The following is a 22,327-nucleotide window of genomic DNA, read 5'->3' on the forward strand; positions in this document are numbered from 1 at the left end:
AGGATTTCTCGTGAATTTCGAATTACATACTCTGGCAGCCACATTAATCAACAGCTGTCTCATTTATCATCCCAACTTTTATTATTTATAGCACAGCTGTACTCGGTCTGATCACTCCTGATCATATGAATTAAGTTTAATAAAAGTTTGACTTACAACCTATCCAGTTTTTCATTTCTGATTTGATCCTTATTACCAAGTTCCGTTGAATTTACAGGATAAATAAGAAAAAAAAAGTTGCATTGCCTGACTTCCGCAAACAATTGAAAAATTTAGTTCGTTTATAAAGTGGTAATTTGTTTCTGAAGGCAATGAAAGATTGAAATTAACTTCATTTTGTTAATTTACCATACCAGATTCTAAATCACAAACAGTTAATTATATAGAAAGTGGATAATTATATGAATTCATGAATGTTGATGATTTTTGGAATCATTCAGATAAATTTTCCTTCAATAATTTTCTTATGAACTTATTCAGATCGTATATTAATCAGAGCTCCTATAAATTGGCTGTTATGAATAAGTAATAGACATTGATAAGTAGGAAATTAATATTATTAATTTGTATATAATCAAGAATTTCTGATCCTGCCATATTATTACGAAAAGTAGAAGATAATTCTTGAAATAACGATTGATATCATTTCTAAATTACAACATTTGATCAAAAAACACTTATCCCATTCAAAAGGTAATTAGACGATCAATGTGTTACAGGTAACATTCAATCGATTCCAGAAATTCTAGTTTTAAGAATGTTTTGCAGGTAAGTGAACAATAAAAGTAAAAGAACTCTTTTTGATCGAATTTGGTAGTTATGCAGTTAACTTGAAGTATGAAGGCATAATTTCGTTAGGAAATTAGAAGGTTGAAAAAGAACGCTACAAATAAATGACAACAAAAGGGGCATCGAAGAATTTGACTTTTTTTATTATGAAAGAACTCTACAGGACAAGGGGAATGCAGCAATACGAGATCCTTATGGAAGATTCGTGGAATTCTTCCTTCTCTACATTGATAGATTTTTCCAATAAGAGGTACATTTTGGTATTAAAAAAAAGGGGAAATTTTAAGAGAAATCAATGGATGTTTATTTAATTGTAGAGGGGAAGGTATGGTATCAACAATGGAGAACGATATCAGCTAAATGGCCGCCATGGCTACGATTGCAGTACCATAAATGAAATTTTCTATTAACAATTCGCACATTTGTGGATGTAACGGGTGTTTTTTTTTCGAGGTATATAACTTTAAGTTAGCATTACTGTTCAAAATGGCGACCGATTTGACAGCTGTCAAGTGATTCATTCTCAGTTTGGTTTGGCAATTCATCATGAATAGACTCACGCCTGAAAAACGCTTGCAAATAGTGCAATTTTATTTCGAAAATAATGGTTCTGTGCGGAATACGTATCGCGCACTACGTCCATTTTATTTTGTTTAGCGATGAAGCGCACTTCTGGTTGAATGGCTACGTCAACAAACAAAACTGCCGCATTTGGAGCGAAGCTAATCCTCAAGTGTATGTCGAAACACCGTTACATCCAGAAAAACTTACTGTTTGGTGCGCTTTATGGGCTGGTGGAATCATTGGTCCGTACTTCTTCAAAAACGATGATGGCCAGAACGTTACAGTCAATGGTGATCGGTATAGAGCTATGATTACTAACTTTTTAATTCCTGAATTGAACAACCATGATGTCCAGGAGCTGTGGTTCCAACAAGAGGGCGCAACATGTCACACAGCTCGTGCCACAATCGATTTTTTGAAAGACACGTTTGGTGACCGCCTAATTTCACGTTTTGAACTATGAATTGGCCTCCAAGATCTTGTGATTCAACACCGCTAGACTACTTTCTGTGGGGCTATGTAAAGTCATTGGTCTATGCGGATAAGCCACAAATCCTTGACTATTTGGAAGCCAACATTCGCCGTGTTGTTGCCGATATACGGCCACAAATGTTGGAAAAAGTAATCGAAAATTGGACGTCCAGATTGGACTACATCCAAGCCAGCCGTGGCGGTCATATGCCAGAAATCATATTTAAAATGTAATGCCACAAGATCATCTTGCGGATAAATAAAATTCATGTCAATGGAATAATCCATCGTTGTTTTATTGCAATTTAAAGTTCTATAGCTCTTAAAAAAAACACCCTTTAGAATGCCTAATTCCCAAGATCGATGAGGAAGCGACAAACCTGGGTTTTCGTCAATATAACTGACTAGAGCAGCCATATTCTCAGTTGTTCTTGAGCAACGCACACTGTTTCGAATCTTCGCAAAACTAAATTGTCCCAACAGCTCAAATTTCTCTTCTGAATCGTGCTAAATCATCTATCCTTACTATCAACTTAATCAGTCGAAATTATTCTTCTCCAACTATTTTCAATATAACTCACAATCCTGAGAAACCAACACCTCCAACCAACCCCTTATCGTCAAGATCTCCCCTCCGAGCAGTTCCAAAAGGCGATAAACAACAAAATTCCTAGACACCATCAAAAAATCCGAATCCTAAGAGAACATTCGGTCGTCGACTCGTTTCTTGTTTTTTCGATACGGGGCTCCTGAATAATTCAATTCCCCGTGGAAAATTAGCATCAGAACGTCGTTCAGGGGCGAGATATCGTAGTCCGAATCTGTCCATCTTACCGAGAATCGTTCGGGAGAAACTGAAAAGTATGGAAATTGTAATATCGGCCTTTATAGCGACTGAATCTGTTATTACTATAATTATAGCCCTGGGGCGAGTCCCGTCTGTCCGTCTGTTCGCCTATAACTACACACATTTGATGCCTGCCCGCTCCATAGACGACTGACGTCTTCGACGTTTCCAGTGCGGATGAGATGGCCACTTGGTTTGTGCGCACTCCTTTGGTTGTTTCAGGTCGTGCTTCGTAAAGGATTACTAAAGGGTGTTTTTTTTAGAGCCATAGAACTTTAAATTGCAATGAAACAACGATGGATTATTCGATTGACATGAATTTTATTTATCCGCAAGATAATCTTGTGGCATTACATTTTAAATATGATTTCTGGCATATGACCGCCACGGCTGGCTCGGATGTAGTCCAATCTGGACGTCCAATTTTCGATGACTTCTTCCAACATTTGTGGCCGTATATCGGCAATAACACGGCGAATGTTGTCTTCCGAATGGTCAAGGGTTTGTGACTTATCCGCATAGACCAATGACTTTACATAGCCCCACAGAAAGTAGTCTAGCGGTGTTAAATCACAAGATCTTGGAGGCCAAGTCACAAGTCCCAAATGTGAAATTAGGCGGTCACCAAACGTGTCTTTCAATAAATCGATTGTGGCACGAGCTGTGTGACATGTTGCGCCGTCTCATTGGAACCACAGCTCCTGGACATCATGGTTGTTCAGGAGTGAAAAAGCTAGTAATCATGGCTCTATACTGATCACCATTGACTGTAACGTTCTGGCCATCATCGTTTTTGAAGAAGTACGGACCAATGATTCCACCAGCCCATAAAGCACACCAAACAGTCAGTTTTTCTAGTTGTAACGGTGTTTCGACATACACTTGAGGATTAGCTCCACTTCAAATGCGGCAGTTTTGTTTGTTGACGTAGCCATTCAACCAGAAGTGCGCTTCATCGCTCAACAAAATAAAATGGACGTAGTGCGCGATACGTATTCCGCACAGAACCATTATTTTCGAAATGAAATTGCACTATTTGCAAGCGTTGTTCAGGCGTGAGTCTATTCAAGATGAATTGCCAAACCAAACTGAGAATAAATCACTTGACAGCTGTTAAATCGGTCGCCATCTTGAACAGTAATGCCAACTTAAAGTTATATACCTCGAAAAAAAAAACACCCTATACAAGTCAAAGACTGGCCCTGTTTACAGAATGAGTCTTTGACTTGTACACATATTTCAACCGAAGATTCCTGAAGTCAAAAGAAACACTTTTTTTCCAATTCAGCTCGGTTGAAAAGATGCAGGCTATTGAAAATCCATAAAAATTTAATTTTTAATCCATCAAATGTCAAATGCACGGACGGTGCGAGAAATTTTGCGCCTGAATCAAAGAATTTTTTAGCGCCCCTGCTGAATAAGTAACAATAACAACATGACCACATAAAATTAAATATTAAACACTTTAAAGCAGAAATCTAATACTGGATGGTTTTCAGAAGTGCATAAGATATTCCTAGAAAAAATTACATCAATATATATTTGTACAAGAGAACAGAAGCACTCGACAATACCTCACCACTTCCTAATTTATTTTCATATTGGTGTATGATTTCCCTTATGCATAATGTGATATACTACTCAACAGCTCATGACTTCAAGTCAGCTTTTTCCTGATTTTCCCATTAAAAATCTATAACGAGTTTCCGAAAGCATAAAAATCTAACCATCGAACACAAATTCAATTCGTAATACCATGACGTTCAAGTCAAACGTGACAAACGCGAAACACGGTACAAAATGCGGTCGACAATCGTAAATTTTTTCCTTTTATTAACCCTTTTACCTCACCAAATCATCGCCAACCCTCGTGACGAATGCAGAAACCGCAAATTTGACAAATATCTAGTCTCCATCCAAACTGACCTTAAGCACAGATGCACTGGGGTCATCCTGAACTCAAACACCATCCTAACCACTGCCCTGTGCCTAACAGACCACATCTACAGAACTTCAGCTCCAGGTACCTGCGACTGTGCAAAGAATGTGTCAGTAATCTACAGCGTTGGTTCTGGTAACATGGAAGGTTTGATCTGCGCCAAAGATATCAAGGTGTTGAAAACCGTTATGCATCCTGCTTACAATAGGTCAGCGAAAGAAGTGGAATACGACGTGGCCATCTTGAAAACCAAGGGTTACATGGACTTGGGTAAAGCATGGAAAGAGCCGCCTTTGTCTAGTGATACTTGGAAGGTGATGGAGAACTGTGATGCTGAGGCTGTGTTGACTGGATTTTGGATGGATAAGTATCAGAAAGAGCCTAATGTGCAAGCACCTTGCATAGACGTACAAGTTGCTAACAAAAAACTCTGCATGACTGCAGAAGGCGAATTCAAACCAGTTGCAAGAAACAAGATGGAGCCAAGGGTCATGTGTGTTTTCGACTCGAATTTGAAGAGTCCTTCTATATGCAGAGGTTATTTTGGTTCGCCTATCTTCTGTAGGGAGAAGAAAACTGGGATTTCAATATTGTATGGTTTCTTGTCCCATAGAAAGGGTTTTTCTGAACGGTGTGAACCAGATGAAACGTTGGTTTATGCAAGGCTGCAGACCTATAATGATTTCTTGCAGAGAGAGAGGGTTTGAGAATAAAATTTCGAGTTAGAATAAAATCTTATGTATTGAGGTTCAGAGTTTTATTGCTGAAGGTTGAAGATTCAATGATTTCACTTCATTTCGAAAAGACTCCAACATATCGAGAACAATTTTAAGGAAGAAGAAACGTTTATTTAACATCACTATTGTTCATCTTCATGGATGTACATACAAGGTGGTTATGTTTCGACAAAATGTACATATGTAACAGTTCACACTAACACCAGGTTACTGTGAACTGTTGAGTAACTTTATTTGAATTAGAATTTGTTTTTATAATGGTGTTGACTTCCCTGATGCATGATGTGATATTCTACTCAAATGCTCATGACTTTTTTCTGATTTTCCCATTAAAAATCTGTAACGAGTTTCCAAAAACATCAAAATCGAACCATCGAACACAAACTCAATTCGTAATACAATGACGTTCAAGTCGAACATGACAAACGCGAAATACGGTTCAAAATGCGGTCGACAGTCGTCTATTTTTTCCTTTCATTAACCCTTTCAACTCACCAAATTATCGCCAACGTTCGTATAGAATGCAAAAACCGCAAATTTGACAAATATCTAGTGTCCATCCAAACCGACCGCCAGCACAAATGCACTGGGGTCATCCTGAACTCAAACACCATCTTAACAAGTGGCCTGTGCCTAACAGACCACATCTACAGAACTTCAGCTCCAGGTACCTGCGACTGTGCAAAGAATGTGTCAATCATCTACGGTCTGGCTTCTAGTAACATGGGAGGCATGATCTGCGCCAAAGATATCAAGGTGGCGAAAACAGTCTTACATCCTAATTACTATAGGTCAGCCCAACAAGTGGACAACGACGTGGCCATCTTGAAAACCAAGGGTTACATGGACTTGGGTAAAGAATGGAAAGAGCCGTCTTTGTCTAATGATTCTTGGACGGTGTTGGACAACTGTGATGCTGAGGCTGTGTTGACTGGATTTTGGATGGATTGGTATCAGAAAGAGCCTAATGTGCAAGCACCTTGCATAGACGTATTGGTTTCTAACAAAAAACTCTGCACGGATCCAATCCGCGACTTAACATATACCAAGATGCAACCAAGGTTCATGTGTGTTATCAGCTCGAATGTCATGACTCGTTCTATATGCAGAGCTTATTTTGGTTCGCCTATCTTCTGCAGAGAGAAGAAGACTGGGACTTCGATATTGTATGGATACTTGTCCCATAGGCTGCGTTTTTATGAACATTGTGAACATGGTCAAAGTATAGTTTATGCAAGGCTGCAGAGCTATAAGGATTTCTGGCAGAGAGAGAGGCTTTGAAATTAAAATTTCGAGTTAGAATAAAATCATATGTGTTGAGGTTCAGAGTTTTATTGCTGAAGGTTGAAGGTTCAATGATTTGTACATATGTAACAGTCAACACCAGGTTGCTGTGAACTGTTAAGTAACTTTATTAGAATTAGAATTCGAGTATATAAGGAATGACCCAATCTAGAAAATTAAACAGAGTTAACTTGACAATAATTTTTATTTTTCCTCAAACTTGATCACTAGTATGGAATGGTCTAGGGAATATTCGCATCTACGTATTTAGATTTTTGCTTATAAATTGCATGAATTATCAAATTATCAATTGAAGACGTTGGTCTACTGAAAATGAAATCAGCAATGTTGAATAGATTGAATATGGAATGGCTAGGAGGCAGCCTTTCAAGAGTGCGACCAATTTGTTCTTTTGTTGGCTATTATTTTGTGAGGATTTAGAAATGGTGATCTTAGAACTATACTTCTTACGCTAGCCAGGATACTTGCACCTTAAATATCAGTTGGCAAGAAGTATAACATCCGCGTGCTTATAAGGATTCATCAAGCCAAGTAACTTGACATTCTAACCAACAACTTGACTAGAAAATCAAGCTCATGAAAAATTACATACTTGTACTTGACTTGACTTGATACCAAGCTACTTGATATTACATGAGCTTGATTATGATATGCACGCGTCGCACGGCATATATTTCTGCAATCTCGTGCGCGCTTAGACTAAATAAGGGGATTCCTCGAGCGCCGAGAAACTGGAGCATTCGCCAGTGTGACTTTATTAGTAGTTTTCTCACATTTCTATGAAATCTATTGGTAGATTTTGGTAGTTTCAGAATAGTTATATTATAATATTATAATACAAGTGCAGAAGGCATTGATATTCTTCCACGAGTTCAAAATTCAAAAACGAGCCACGAAGTGGCGAGTTTTGGAATGAACGAGTGGTAGAATGAGCCTTCTGTACGAGTATTATACATTATCTCTAATTCATTGCATTTTCATTGAAATTAATGAAATATTTCCATGAATATAATTTAGTGATTTTTGCATTGAAAAATGTTGGTTGGCAGAACTGATTTCTTTAAGGCAATTTGATGAATTGACAGATAATGCCGTAGCGGAAAGTTCGGAGTGCCAACATAGAATAATAAAATATAACCATGAAAACTGTGCGTTTCTGATATATTCTCGCACGATTTTGTTCTACAAGATGTGGAAGAATGAACGGAATAACCACAGAATTAGAGAAATATCTTTCTAAACTTGGCCAAAATGGCCAAGGATTTTTTATCAACGCCAGAATCTTCAGCTTTTGTTGAAAGACAGTTTTCCAGAGCTGCTCTTACAGTACCAAAAAACCCATGATAAGTTAGGCGACAATTCTATAAGATGCCTCATGTGTCTTAGATCCTGGATGAGAATTTAAAAATCGAACAAAGTCTGGAGTTTGCTCAATATTAGGAAACTTTATTTTTTGTTATTTTCAATTTTGCTCTGATTTATAGTAATTTAATTGATGTTTCAATTTCAAAAAAGTTTATATTTTCGGTTTTTCATATATAGTTTAATGAATAAAAGTGTTTTTGTCAAGGTACCTTCTCAATTCATCATTTTTTTATTGATGTGACACAATGCTAAAAATCAAAAAGCTTGATAATGATGTGATATTGAAAAATAACTTGATATTGAAAAATCACTACTTGACTTGAGCTTTACTTATAATCAAATCAAGCTCAAGTCAAGCCGTGAATCCCTATACACGTGCTTGGAATATTGTTCATTGACCATCTTGACCAAATTAAAACCATGAACAGTGAATATGACATAACGTTTTTGGATCAAGTGCGTACAGAAATTAAAGAATATCCCCAAATGCAGGAGAAAAATATTTCTTTCACCATGACAATGCTCCTTGTAACAATCGATGAAAACCAGAAAGTATTGCGCTTCCAAAAGCTTGACCAGTCAGCTTATTGTCCAGATATGACCTCCAGTGATTACTGGCTGGGAAATTTGGCATAATGAAGAAGCGATTGCCAAGGTTGAAGCCTATTTCGAAAGCAAAAATTGAAAAGTTGAGTACACTGAGAGAAATGTTTATTTGATATTATCGAAAATACATTATATTCAATAAATCATTTATTGGATATATGGACAAACAAATATTAGTTCTATGAAAATAAATGATTCATTCGAAATCCCACCAATAATCATAATTTATTATTACACTTCATTTATTTACGCATAACTTATATTGATAATGCTGAAGAAATGTCCATTTGAAGGAAATAAATATAGTTGAGGTTGAGATATCATTAAGTAATAATTAATAAACCTTATTTATATGTAATATGTATCCATGCTTAATAAAAAAAAAATTTCAATTCAGTAATGGTCAACGTATTTCTTAGATAATTATTTTGGTTGTTTCTATTATCCGATTGTTAGGGTCTGAGAAGAACCGTTTATCAAATTAGGTAATTTTTTAGAGTTCATATTGAGGGTATCCGGGTTTGAACCCTAGTCATCTTGATCGCATCTGTTCCCTCCAAACACTGTTCTGTCAACATCACTAATATCTAAGCAGGTACAATCGATCTAAATCCAAAATTCAGTAGAGATGTGCTAAGCGGCGTTCAATAAGCCCATAGTAACACAGATTTTATGTTCAAAAAGGAAATTCAAATCAAAGGAAAAGTTCAAGGACAGATCCTTCAAGGAGATGCGCTTCTCTTTGAGGGATGTGTCCTTAAACTTTTCCACAGATTGGATCGCTAGAATTGTGTTAGTTTGTTAATTATTAATAAATCCTATATCCTGTGTGAATAAATTATTGAATTCTTGTAAGAGTTTATTTATAAATAGCAAATGTTCGTTAACTACCAGTTGAAAATTTGTTGATAATGAATTTATGTTATTTTTGGAGATAACGTAAATTCATATAAATTATTTATCACCGAAATATATTATATATATATATATATATATATATATATATATATATATATATATATATATATATATATATATATATATATATATATATATATATATATATATATATATATATATATAATCTTTATCCCATTTGTTACCTTTCGGTGTATGGGAAATATATTAAATATTATCAAATACCTTTGTAAACAAATATTTTATTCTCTATTGATAAACTTTTTTGAATGCATAATTTAACTATTAATGAATATATCAATTATAAATCTGCTGTAATAGTTGTGGATAAATAACTTCCAAATAAGTGCTTCATTAATAAAAAATATGGATTTCTTTCAGTGTAATGAAGTATGTATATACATCACTCTTCAAAGGTGACTATGTTGACGAATAAAGTCCAAAATGTCGAGAAACTATGAACTGTTATGGTCGTGCGATTTTTTCAAATAATCTTTTTGAATTTTTCATGAATCAGATGATGCAATCATCTCGGTTTTTTTTTGTTTTTTGAATCTACACTTCCCAAAAAAGAGCGATAAATTCCTGAACAGCCTTCTTTGTTAGAAATATCGAATAATTCAAGGTATACCTACATCGCCCCACCTTGGCAGGGTAATTGAACCATGTGAACAAAACACAACATAAAACACAAAATCTCCGAACCTCATCAACTTTAAAACAGTCCGTGCAGATAAATCAAGCAGCGATCCCGTCAATAAGAAATTTATAGCGACATTTCGATTAAAATATTTCCGTCGGATTAATTAAAAAAAATTAAAAACTGGGAGACGGGCCATGTATTCGTACCACTTAAGTTCGATGCGCATCAATCAAATCTGGATGTAATGGTGGCCGTTATTTTTTCTGGAATCGGAATGGTGTTATGATGAATCAGGTTCGATTGAACAATAGCTAATTATGGGTATAAATTACGTATCTGCCCATAAGGTTCTGACTTTTCAATCTCATACGTCATAAATCTTTTTTCGTTTTGTTGCATTCGAGATGACTGGTTGGGGATGCACGTTTATGATCAGCCTTTTGGGACATGTGAGGTTTGAAGATACATACGTTGAATTTAAGGCTCATCATTATTTCAATGTTGGTCTATCGATGAAGAAAATAAATAAATAAGTTTGAAGCAGAAAAAATATAACGAAAAACATTTTCTGAAATACAATTAATTCGTAAGGTACGCATCAATAAACAAATTACAACCCACAAAGGTATATACTTGTTCGTGGGGGAATAATATAAAAACCATAAACTCCAAACAAAAAACAACTACCAATGAGTTCAGATAAAACAAATACAATATAAGTACGACAAAACAAATGTTCTAAACGAAGTTAACCCTGTTGAAAATTTTCCTCCAAAATCTTGTGACTTGATCCATGCCTTGATTCCTCTGGTGAAAAGTGTTCGAGAATATACTGCCCTTAGGTTTGAAGGTAAGATGCTATATAAAACCGGTGCAAGGTAGATAAAAGTTCGCAATCCCAATGTCTTTCCGACTTGCGGTCGCTGTACTGGATTAAAATCTTCAGTATATTATACTATATAGAAGTCGAAGTAGAGTACATTCTACCAACAGTGTAAATTAATCCAATGAATGAATTTAATGCATCAGAAACCTCAATAAAGGGTTTTTCAATGAAAGTCTTCACTATGAATTAAGAATTCACGGCTTTGCTTGATTTTCAAGCTACTTGACTTGAAATTAAGTCAAGCTCAAGTCAAGTAGTAGTTTTTCAATCTCAAGTCCAGTATTTATTTATCAAGTACTTCAATCATATCAAGATACCTACTTGATTTTTAGCAGTTTATTGTGTAGTGTCACATCAATAAAAAAAAGATGAAATGAGTAGGAACCTTTCATAAAACACTTTTATTTATTAAACTTATTGTATAAAAGAACCGAAAATATCAACTTTTTCGAAATAGAAACATGAATTAAATCACTATGAATCATAACAAAATGAAAAATAATAAAAAACTGAAGTTTCTCAATATTGAGAAACCTCCAGGCTTTGTTTGATTTCACAATTTTCAATCCAGGATCTAAGACACATGAGGCATCTTATAGATTTGTTGCCTTACCTATTGCGGGTTTTTGTAACTGTGAGAGCAGCTCTGGAAAATTGTCTTTCAACAGGAGCTGAAGATGCTGGCGTTGATAAAAAATCCTTGGCCAATTTGCCAAGTTTGGAAAGATATTTCTGAATCTACCAAAATCTAACAATAGATTTCGTAGAAATGTGAAAAAACTACTAATAAAGTCACACTGGCAAATGCTTCAGTCGCTCGGCGCTCGAGGAATCCCCTTATTTAGTCTAATCGCGAACGAGATTGCAGAAATATATGCCGTGCGACGCGTGCATATCAAGCTCAATTAATATCAAGTAGCTTGATATCAAGACAAGCAATAAATATCTCAAATCAAGTCAAGTCAAGCTCAAGTAGGTATATAATTTTTCACGAGCTTGATTTTCAAATCAGTTGTTGGTTAAAATGTTAAGCTACTTGGCTTGATGAATCCCTAATACAAATTCATATACACAGAGAATAATGTATTGTGTATCTGGTAAAACCAAACATTTCTTACAAGTGTGGCATTTTGACTTCCACAAAAGAAAATCAAAACGCAAATTGAATTATTTCAAAGTGAAATTTGTTGACAGATTATTTTTCCACTGCATTTCCAAAACAACGGCTCTTCAAGAAAATAATATTATTGGTCTATTCATCATTTCTCTGCAGAATAATTGAACACAATCTGAACTGCGAGAAACGATTCTGCACTGAACTTGAACGTTCAGTTCAAAACCAAATTATTTTTGCGCATAGCAAGCAGAATCTTTTGTTTTGATTGCGAGTAAATGATAATATAAACACGGTATTTCAAAGCACTCTTAGAAAAAAGTGAATCCATGACAAGAAACATGATATTAAGGTGAAATTATCGATGATTATCAACTGAAAGGATGTGCATCATTCGAGATTTAAAAAAAAACTACTATACCTGCGTACTTATTTATTATGGAGAAAAGAAATACATCCATTGAACAAAACCTCAACTTAACGTACCTATTGAATCAGTTTCATAAGTGTTTAAATTATGTTTGAGGATTTTTTCAGTTATTATACTGGGTATGTAAGACCTTGGTACCAGTTTCACTAATAAATGAATTCGAAGATGAATAAAAAATACTAGTCATGTTACACTGAGTACCTTCAATTATTTCTCTTCATATTTCTTAATCGATTCATTAGAAAAGACGTCTGATACCTCGACGTATAGAATTCCGAAGAAAATACCACAAAAAAGCCTCAAGCCGATTCGTCGAACAAATAAAATCAGTGATACCAATACAACGTTCCTCACTTACCTATACGAACAATTCAATTCGCCAAACAAACAAAAAAACAGGAATTAAACAAGAGATATCAATCAGATATGTACAACCATAATGGTGTAATGATTTATGTTTGTTATATACGAACACTGAAAAGTAATTTGTTAATACAGTGGGATAATTTATTGAAGGAAAATTTATTATAATCACTATAATCGGCACGTTTTAATAATAGCAGAGCAAATCGAGTAACACATTTTTAAGCGGTGTTCACTTTAAATCATTCATCGGTCCATTTTCTGCCACAAAAGCGCATGAAATTTGTCTTGTTTACGGTAGAATTGATGGTTTTGCTGTCGCATTTAGATTAAGCCTTGATTACGCTATCAGGATTTAATTGTACAGGTATTTTTCGAAGAGCTTTCCTTATCTGATTGATTGCTGAAATGCAACAGCAATTTTCAACGAAAAGAATGGTTATTTCTAATTTCACAGCCCACTCTCTGAATAATTGTGGGCCATTGTTGAATAATACAGCATGTTCCCGAATTGACGCCCTATACCTATATGCCATAATATAAATTTCAAATCATTATTTTGTACATTTTAACAAATGAGCTAATGAATGAAGCTATGGTGGGTATAAAAGACATTCTCTTTGCTGCCAGCTTAGATGCCATTTTTCTCCATAAGACTCGGTATATTTTATAGTAATAATATAGTGTAGTATAATAATTTATAATCATTATCAATTTTATTATGTAACAAATATTGTCAAATATCTCCATTCATAACTTCCTGAAAGTCCTATTGGTTTGTAGTTAAAACCTATACCAGAATCAACGAAGAATGAATTGCAGTGGCCCTTGAACTGAGCTCTGGGTAATTCCCATTTCAAAATAATGGGTATATGTAAGTATTTCCAAATGGGAATAACCCAAGGCTTCATTACTGAATGGAACCTTTTCATTTGACCTCGATTTATTAAATTCAAAACTATTGCTGCATAATTGTGCTTTTTGAAAATGAGATAAATAAATTAGAACAGTGAATTGACTGAATTCTGACACATTTATGCTATCCACCAATATTAAGATTTGGCTGAAAGCAATGAAACTGAAAAGTTGAAATTTCATCCAGCAATAATGAAAATCAAAAACTGGTCCTGATGCTATAGTTATAACTGATTGAACTAAGTATTCCAACTTACTTCAATCTTCGTCTTAGACATACAACAAAAATTTTGAAAAAATAAGAACCTACCTATCTAAACACCAGACGAATAATTTTCAATAAAAAATGAAACAATCAATTGCTATATTGAAATTTGGTGTGCAATAACTTGGAGTGGTCCTAAACGTATGCAGCCACTTTTTTCGTTTGTGTAAAGGGCGGCCATTTCTACAGTTGGAGTAGGGTCAGCCTATAAAGCATGTTGAGCCACCATGGAGGATCGAAAAGAAGAGACCAGATGCGTGGGTGGAAGGCGGTACCAAACAGAACCAATGGGATGGTTGGCTTGGGTCAATACCTTGTTCATCTTCAGGGAAGAATGGGTGGTAGTAGAGTCAACATACGGAATGTTTTTTTTGGAACTTGCAAGAATGTTGTTTCGTCGATATTTTTGGATGATAAAGCGAATTGCTTGTCGATACCAAAATGATAATGTATTTATTCTAGATTGACATATGTTGATGGTTCACTCATTGCACTAATAATTATTTCTATATCACGCATACTTTTTTAACAGATTTGAATATATGCAACTTTTTTACAAATTCAATTCCAAATAAATTCTTCTTCTTCTTCTTGCTTCTCTTACATTCACCTATTTATTCGAGTATGATTGTTCGTGGAAAGTATGATAGGTGAATTTGAATTTCATAAGAATTTCAATGTTTTTGCTTTTTTCACGATAATGTTCCATCTTGTCGACAGTGAGGTTGGCAAGAAAAAAATTTTGTTCTATACTTTTTTCTTAGTAATTGTTATAAAGTGGGTGGTGTGTATATTTCCAGGATCTGAGTTTTTGATTAAGTGTTAAATGATGATAATGTTATTATTATTTAATATTAAATGATTTAGTGGTTAATAAGAAGTAAAAATATAACTTTTTGCGGAGAGACTAAATGATGTGTTCTAAATGACTAAATGTTCTATAATTAAAGTCGAGCTACATAAAGGGAGACAAAAAGTGCTCATCTCAGAATGAAACATTCCATTTTTTATCTAATCGGCAGTATATAACGATATAATTGAGGGATTATTAAAAAAAATGAATACAGCTCTACTGATAGAGATGAGAAACTATCTTTCCTCGTTTATTTGTTTTGTCACTTTCAAAGTAATAATTAACCATTCCACGCAATATTGTCAGAATATTCCATAATGAAATCATTACTAAATGTCCAACATGGATCATATAGTGAAAATTATATGAACCTATATTATTTGAATAGGTGAGAGCAATGAAACTTATATTTGACAAGTCAAAGTCCTGACCTGAATGCATTTTTGGATGAGTAAATTTCGTTTCCTTCTTGTAATGAATAAATTTCGTCGATATAATGAACGACTTTACATTTTATGAATGTTTCCTTCTTGCAATTAAATAATTTCGTCGATATAATGAACAACTTTTCATTGTATGAATGGTTCCTTCTCGCAATGAAAAAATTTCGTTAATATAATGAACGACTTTTCGTTGAATTAAGGTTTCTTTCTTGCAATGAAAAAATTTCGTTGATATAATGAACGACTTTACATTTTATGAATGCTTTCTTCTTGCAATGAAAAAATTTCGTTAATATAATGAACGACTTTACATTTTATGAATGTTTCCGTCTTGCAATTGAATAATTTCGTCGATATAATGAACGACTTTTCGTTGTATGAATGTTTCTTTCTTGCAATGAAAAAATTTCGTTGATATAATGAACGACTTTACATTTTATGAATGTTTCCTTCTTGCAATAAAAAAATTTCGTTATTATGATAGAAGACTTTTCGTTGAATGAAGGTTTCCTTCATGCAATGAAAAAATTTCGTTTTTCGTCAATATAATGAAAACTTTTCGTTGTATGAATGTTTCTCTTTATCTCTTGAAAAATGATGAATTCATCAGTACAATGAACTTTTTTATTGAATTCACGTTAAGTGATGATCCTATAGACCTCCCAATCTATTCAACGTCTTTTCCCCCTAAGGAATTTTTTTTAATCCTTTGAAGCCGAAAAATGGAATTGGATTCTCATCGAAACCGTTGGATGATAAACGACATCCAAACTCCATAAGAATCCCGATTAAAATATCTATAAGACCCGAGCTGACTATGATGCATTGCAGATCGAGCGGGGTAGACGTTCCACTTCGATATTTCATCGATAATTAGGGTATTTAGGTGGAAATTCGTAGCTCTGTGCGGCCGTTATTAAAGTCCACGCTTTTTAATTCATTGCACGGCGCGATTTCAACCATTTTTCATTGTCATGTTAAATGATACACGCCGTCTCGTTTCTGAGCATCCACACGGTTTTTTCTTCACGCTGTCTGGGGACGGCGTTGCCACTTTTCGGATTTGGTTGGATTTTGAGGAGATTGATTTTCAAGAGAAGAAGATTCAGATGTATCTATGACAGGTACTTATACTCTGTGACATAGCAAATGCAACACCAAGAAGGCTTGGTCGAAGACTTCTTGGTTGAAACGTAAATATTCAACCAGTCAAAGGTAGTAATAAAAATTTAAAAATAATTGAACAAAAAAAGGCCTTTTCTTTTAATGAGGTACTACTACAAAATCCCTCTAAGTTTGACACTCTCACACCCATCTGGGCTTCACTTGCACCATCGCTTTCACCAAGCGATCGATTTACTCCTACTGCACCCCAGGCAATCTGTATTTCAAGTCATCAGAGGTCAATAGTGTTTGTGGAGGATTGGCTTATTGCTTCAGTCTTCTACCCATCAGACCATTATAGGACCAACAATGCATTCCCAAGCAGAATTGGGATTCCTCACTGAAGACCACTGAATGTCATTCCAATCTAGTCACAAGGTACGTTGCTGCTGCAAGCTGAAAATGTGGTCGATAGGCCTCCAGCCAGAAGCTCTTATTTGACTTAATAGTGTAGCAGGACGTCCATCCTTTTGAAACCATCGACTATTGATCATCTAATCGAGAATCGGTATCTAAATGCCATTCATCGAAGATGGCGGTCTTGGACCTCATTTGTCTGTCTTGGTCGTCCACACCTTCGTCTATGAGTTCTTGGCTTTCTCTAGACCATGCTTGATAACATCGTATTATACAAAGGTTTGGTTCTCATTTGAGGTTTTCCCTTTTTAAGAAATTAGTCAGATGAAAGATGTACTTTTCAAATCGAAGTTGATCTGTCCTGACCTGTTTGGTCCAGCTTGTCGAGAAGGAAAACGCTTGTGCTAACCAGAACTCATTTCTAAATTGCCATCGATACATATCTGTTGGGGAAATCGCTGAAAGTATCTAGTCGAATGAAAGATGTCACCCCACCTTTTTTCACTAGCTGATCTGCCATTTCGCACCGTCAAAGTAGGTTGGGCGATCTCCCAGATTACATATTAGGTTAGAAAAACCAAAAGGGCTAAGTAGGAATCGATTGGCTTCATTTTATACCATGCTTAACAATTCCAAAGGATATTATCTATCTACCAATAAGTCTTATCTGACAATATCCTTGGGTGACTTGTGTTTTACTGTTGTTGTGTTGTATTCTTGAGGAGGAATAACTTGCCGTCTTAGGTTCATCGGTTATGGATACCAGCAGAAAAAGTGTTCAGTTACTCCCAAGTCCTATTTGAAGAGTCTGCATATTTCATCTGCTGAGAGGTTAAGCCAAAAATGCTTTGTCAGCAGTATAAAAAAAATTTAAAGCTCAGTAAATTCGAAGAGTAGGGATTTTTACCCATAAACTCAACTAAACTGTCTCTAGAACAAGTCGGAGTGTTTTTGTCTCCCAATGTTGAACAGCTACCTTGTATGTAGTGTTCTTTTCCAAGCCTAACAAAGAGTTTGGATTCTGCTGGTGTTACCTTTTTGCAAGTTCATCGACTTATACATTGGCTTCAATATCACTAGATATGAGATGTTTCAGCAAGTTTGTCTTTGAAACTTATATTGAATCAACTGATCTTCATGCTGATCTAATTGTTTCTTCAACTTGATGTATTCTGATGCTCATAGACTACCAACAGAACTGAATAAATACAGAATAATAGATGATGTTAAACATGTTTCAACAACTTGCAGATTGAGCTGAGAGTCATCATACTAAAGGTGCTCATGGACGTCCTCTATTTCTGGAAGAAAACCTCAAAGTCCCGAAACTAAAGGTGCTCATACACGACCAAACTAGCCGGACAAAACCAAAAAATCGAATATCACCATGTAAAGTCGACCAACCATCTTCGGACGCCGTTGGCAACGCCGCCTCATGCGCCATAGCGTCATTCGCGTAGAAGGCGAAACCGTCAGAGCCGCGTTCTATAAATCCCGATTATAGGGCCAGCGGAATGATTACACGTTCTGATTTTTGTAATGCAACACTCAAGACATCGTAATCACCACCCTGGGGACCGGGTGATATATGTGAGAGCATTGTGGTTTTCCTCCATGATCTTCGCTCCGATGGCGCACGATTTACGAGTGGCAAGATGCGCTGCTCTCGCGGGATGCTGCGGCTTGGATCTGGACCGTGCTTTTTTTCGCGTTTAAATTACGAGTTTCAAACGTGAGTTGTGGATGGGGGTCACAGCTTTATTTATGGTTGTTTGTATGTTGGCAGGTTTGCGAGTGTGTTTTGGGCGGGAATGGCTTTTGGGGATTGAATCAAAAGAATATTTGAAGCTGAATATAATTTTGAAAAAAAATTATTCTAAAGTTGTATGAATATGATTGATAACTATGCTTGAATCGTATTTGAGAGCTTGGCTTTAGGCCGTGCATGAATCCTTTGAGGCACTTTTTCTCTATGTTGGTGTTATAGGTTCATCTGCAAAGTCTAGAAGTAAATGGTGTTTTTTTTCGAGGTATATAAGTTAAAGTTGGCATTACTGTTCAAGATGGCGACCGATTTAACAGCTGTCAAATGATTTATTCTCAGCTTGGTTTGGCAATTCATCACCAATAGACTCACGCCTGAACAACGCTTGCAAATAGTGCAATTTCATCTCGAAAATAATGGTTCTCTGAGGAATACGTATCACACACTACGTCCATTTTATTTTGTTTAGCGATGAAGCGTACTTCTGGTTGAATGGCTACGTCAACAAACAAAACTGCCGCATTTGGAGTGAAGCTAATCCTCAAGTATATGTCGAAACACGGTTACATCTAGAAAAACTGACTGTTTGGTGCGCTTTATGGGCTGGTGGAATCATTGGTCCGTACTTCTTCAAAAACGATGATGGCCAGAACGTTACAGTCAATGGTGATCGATATAGAGCCATGATTACTAATTTTTTCATTCCTGAATTGAACAACCATGATGTCCAGGAGCTGTAGTTCCAACAAGACGGCGCAACATGCCACAATCGATTTATTGAAAGACACGTTTGGTGACCGCCTAATTTCACGTTTTGGACCTGTGATTTGGCCTCCAAGATCTTGTGATTTAACACCGCAAGACTACTTTCTGTGGGGCTATGTAAAGTCATTGGTCTATGCGGATAAGCCACAAACTCTTGACCATTTGAACGACAACATTCGCCGTGTTATTGCCGATATACGGCCACAAATGTTGGAAAAAGTCATCGAAAATTGGACGTCCAGATTGGACTACATCCGAGCCAGCCGTGGCGGTCATATGCCAGAAATCATATTTAAAATGTAATGCCACAAGATTATCTTGCGGATAAATAAAATTCATGTCAATCGAATAATCCATCGTCGTTTTATTGCAATTTAAAGTTATTTAGCTCTAAAAAAAACACCCTTTAGAATTCGCCTTCTTCAACTCAACCAATATAGACCCAGCTGATCAGAAAGTGTTGAGTTGAAAAGAGTAATACTCAGTTAAATGACTCTAATGTCCGGCAATCGTCCTCTAACGATCTCTCTGCGACAAGAAAACCTGCTCATAATTAATATGTCGTTAAGGAATTCCACAAATCCATAAATAACCGAATGGTAAACATCTCCATGCCGATCGACAGTAATTCGACTTTTAAATTTAAACAACTCCAATTTCAGGACGATTTGACCGGTAATAGTCGTTATTATAACGGCCAAATTATCGAGAGGGCTTCGGATTGATTTTCTAGTAAAGAGTGGGTAATTGGGAAATTACCAGGGACGTGTCTAGGAGGAGGCGATCGGGTGGGTCCATCAGAAGAAGAGTGAAATAGATTTCGAATATAGGTTTTGGATGTTCGGATCGTGTTCCTCTGAAGCGGTTCGATTATGATTTCTTCGGTTTGTTTTTCAATTAGATGGTGGTTTCGGCATGTTGATCTTCATGTTTAGACCGCAAATTGTTGTTGTAATCGAAAGTTGATGGAAGATGCACAGATAGGTACCTAGATATATTTTTTTTCGATACCCAGAGGGTTCAATGGTTCAAATGTAATTGATATTCTTTTGGTACAGAAGCAGTACTAACCGGAAAATCAAATGGAAGATACAACGGACTCAACAACAATGATAATGATTATTTGAACAATTTAGCTTTTTGGAATACATATATGTATACCGAGTGTCACATCAATAAAAAAATGATGAAATGAGGAGAAAACACTTTTATTTATTGAACATATTGTATAAAAGAACCGAAAATATCAACTTTTTTGAAATAGAAACATGAATTGAATCACTACAAATCATAACAACATAAAAATTAATGAAAAAATTAAGTTTTTCAATATTGAGAAACCTCCAGGCTTTGTTTGATTTCATAATTTTCCATCCAGGATCTAAGACATATGAGGCATCTTATTGTAGATTTGGCGCCTAACCTATTGCAGGTTTTTGTAACTGTAAGAGTAGCTCTGGAAAGTTGTCTTTCAACAGGAGCTGAAGATGAGGTGTTGATAGAAAGTCCTTGACCATTTTGGCTAAGTTTGGAAAGATTTTTCTGAAAATACCTGAATCTACCAATAGATTTCATAGAGATGTGAGAAAACTACTAATAAAGTCACCTGGCGAATGCTTCAGTCTATCGGCGCTCGAGGAATCCCCTTATTTAGTATCAGCGCGAACGAGATCGCAGAAATATATGCCGTGCGACGCGTGCATATCAAGCTCTAGTAATATCAAGTAGCTTGATATCAAGTCGAGCAATAAATATCTAAAATTAAGTCAAGTCAAGCTCAAGTATGTAATTTTTCACGAGCTTGATTTTCAAGTCAAGTAGTTGGTTAAAATGTCAAGCTACAAGGTTCAATGCATCCCTAATATGTAGGTACTGATATGGATCTCTCAATATGAATTTTGTATATTTTCTATAATAGACCCAGAAATGTATATCTTCATTTGAAAATAATTCCCTCTCTCAGGTGGGTTCAGATAAAACTATAAAAATCAATTTTTTTCTGTTTTTAAAACAATCCTATCTACCCTATTTAATTTTACCAAACTATTGAAATTTTATATAAATAATTGAAAAAAAAACACTTATCTAATGATTTTTTCTGTTCAATCCAACATTTCTTTCTTCTTCCTTTTCAATTCCAAATTCCATACTCTTGTTCCATAGTCAAAATAAAACTCCTTTCTATACTACTTCGATGTTACAACTCCAAATTCTTTTCAATTCCAATTTCAACTTCCCTTCTCAATTCCAAAACTCTTTCAATATCTCTATGATTTCTTCTTCGACTCGTAAATAACTTATTTCAAACTTCAAATTCTATCGATTTCAAATTCAAATTCTCGAAATTAAAATTGAGAGATCCATATCAATTGGCGCCCCACGTTGGGCGCCATATCAGTACCTTACGTACATACAATAAAGATTAAATAATAGTTTAATTAATATTGGAGGTAAATGTTCCATTGACTGATGAGAGTTGTGAATATTATTGGCATTGTTTATTTCTGAGTTAAATTCATGTCCAAGTTAGTTCAAGAAACTTTCGTCTATGATAGATACTTCGTTAATGTTTTTTTTCTTACTTCATTGAGAAAGTTTTCAGCAAACTTCGGTCAATTTTTCGACTCTGATGCTTTTGATTATGATCATTTAAATGATATATTTACATACAAGAAGTTTCACACACAGTTTGCAGGGACGTTCATTAAAATTGAATGCTGTAATTGAAATTTTAATCCTCCAATGGAAGGAGCCTATTGGCTATCTGCACCGTTTAATGGAGGATTAAAATCTTAAAGCGGCATTAAATATTAATGAACATTC

The 22,327-nt window shown here is 35.4% G+C and overlaps 2 protein-coding genes across 2 annotated transcripts; both read left to right on the forward strand.

Annotated features, from left to right (window-relative positions):
* The first annotated feature begins 4,471 nt into the window (after nucleotides 1–4,471).
* Nucleotides 4,472–5,317, forward strand: LOC123674277 (granzyme M-like). Its single transcript, XM_045609266.1, has one exon. The coding sequence runs from the start codon at nucleotides 4,472–4,474 to the stop codon at nucleotides 5,315–5,317; it is 846 nt and encodes a 281-aa protein (XP_045465222.1).
* Nucleotides 5,318–5,791: 474 nt separating this feature from the next.
* LOC123674281 lies at nucleotides 5,792–6,628 on the forward strand. The gene has a single exon (XM_045609274.1). It carries the CDS (start codon nucleotides 5,792–5,794, stop codon nucleotides 6,626–6,628), a length of 837 nt encoding a protein of 278 aa, XP_045465230.1.
* Nucleotides 6,629–22,327: the final 15,699 nt, after the last annotated feature.

The sequence above is a fragment of the Harmonia axyridis genome, chromosome 1 (assembly GCF_914767665.1).
Source record: "Harmonia axyridis chromosome 1, icHarAxyr1.1, whole genome shotgun sequence".
NCBI classification, from domain to species: domain Eukaryota; kingdom Metazoa; phylum Arthropoda; class Insecta; order Coleoptera; family Coccinellidae; genus Harmonia; species Harmonia axyridis.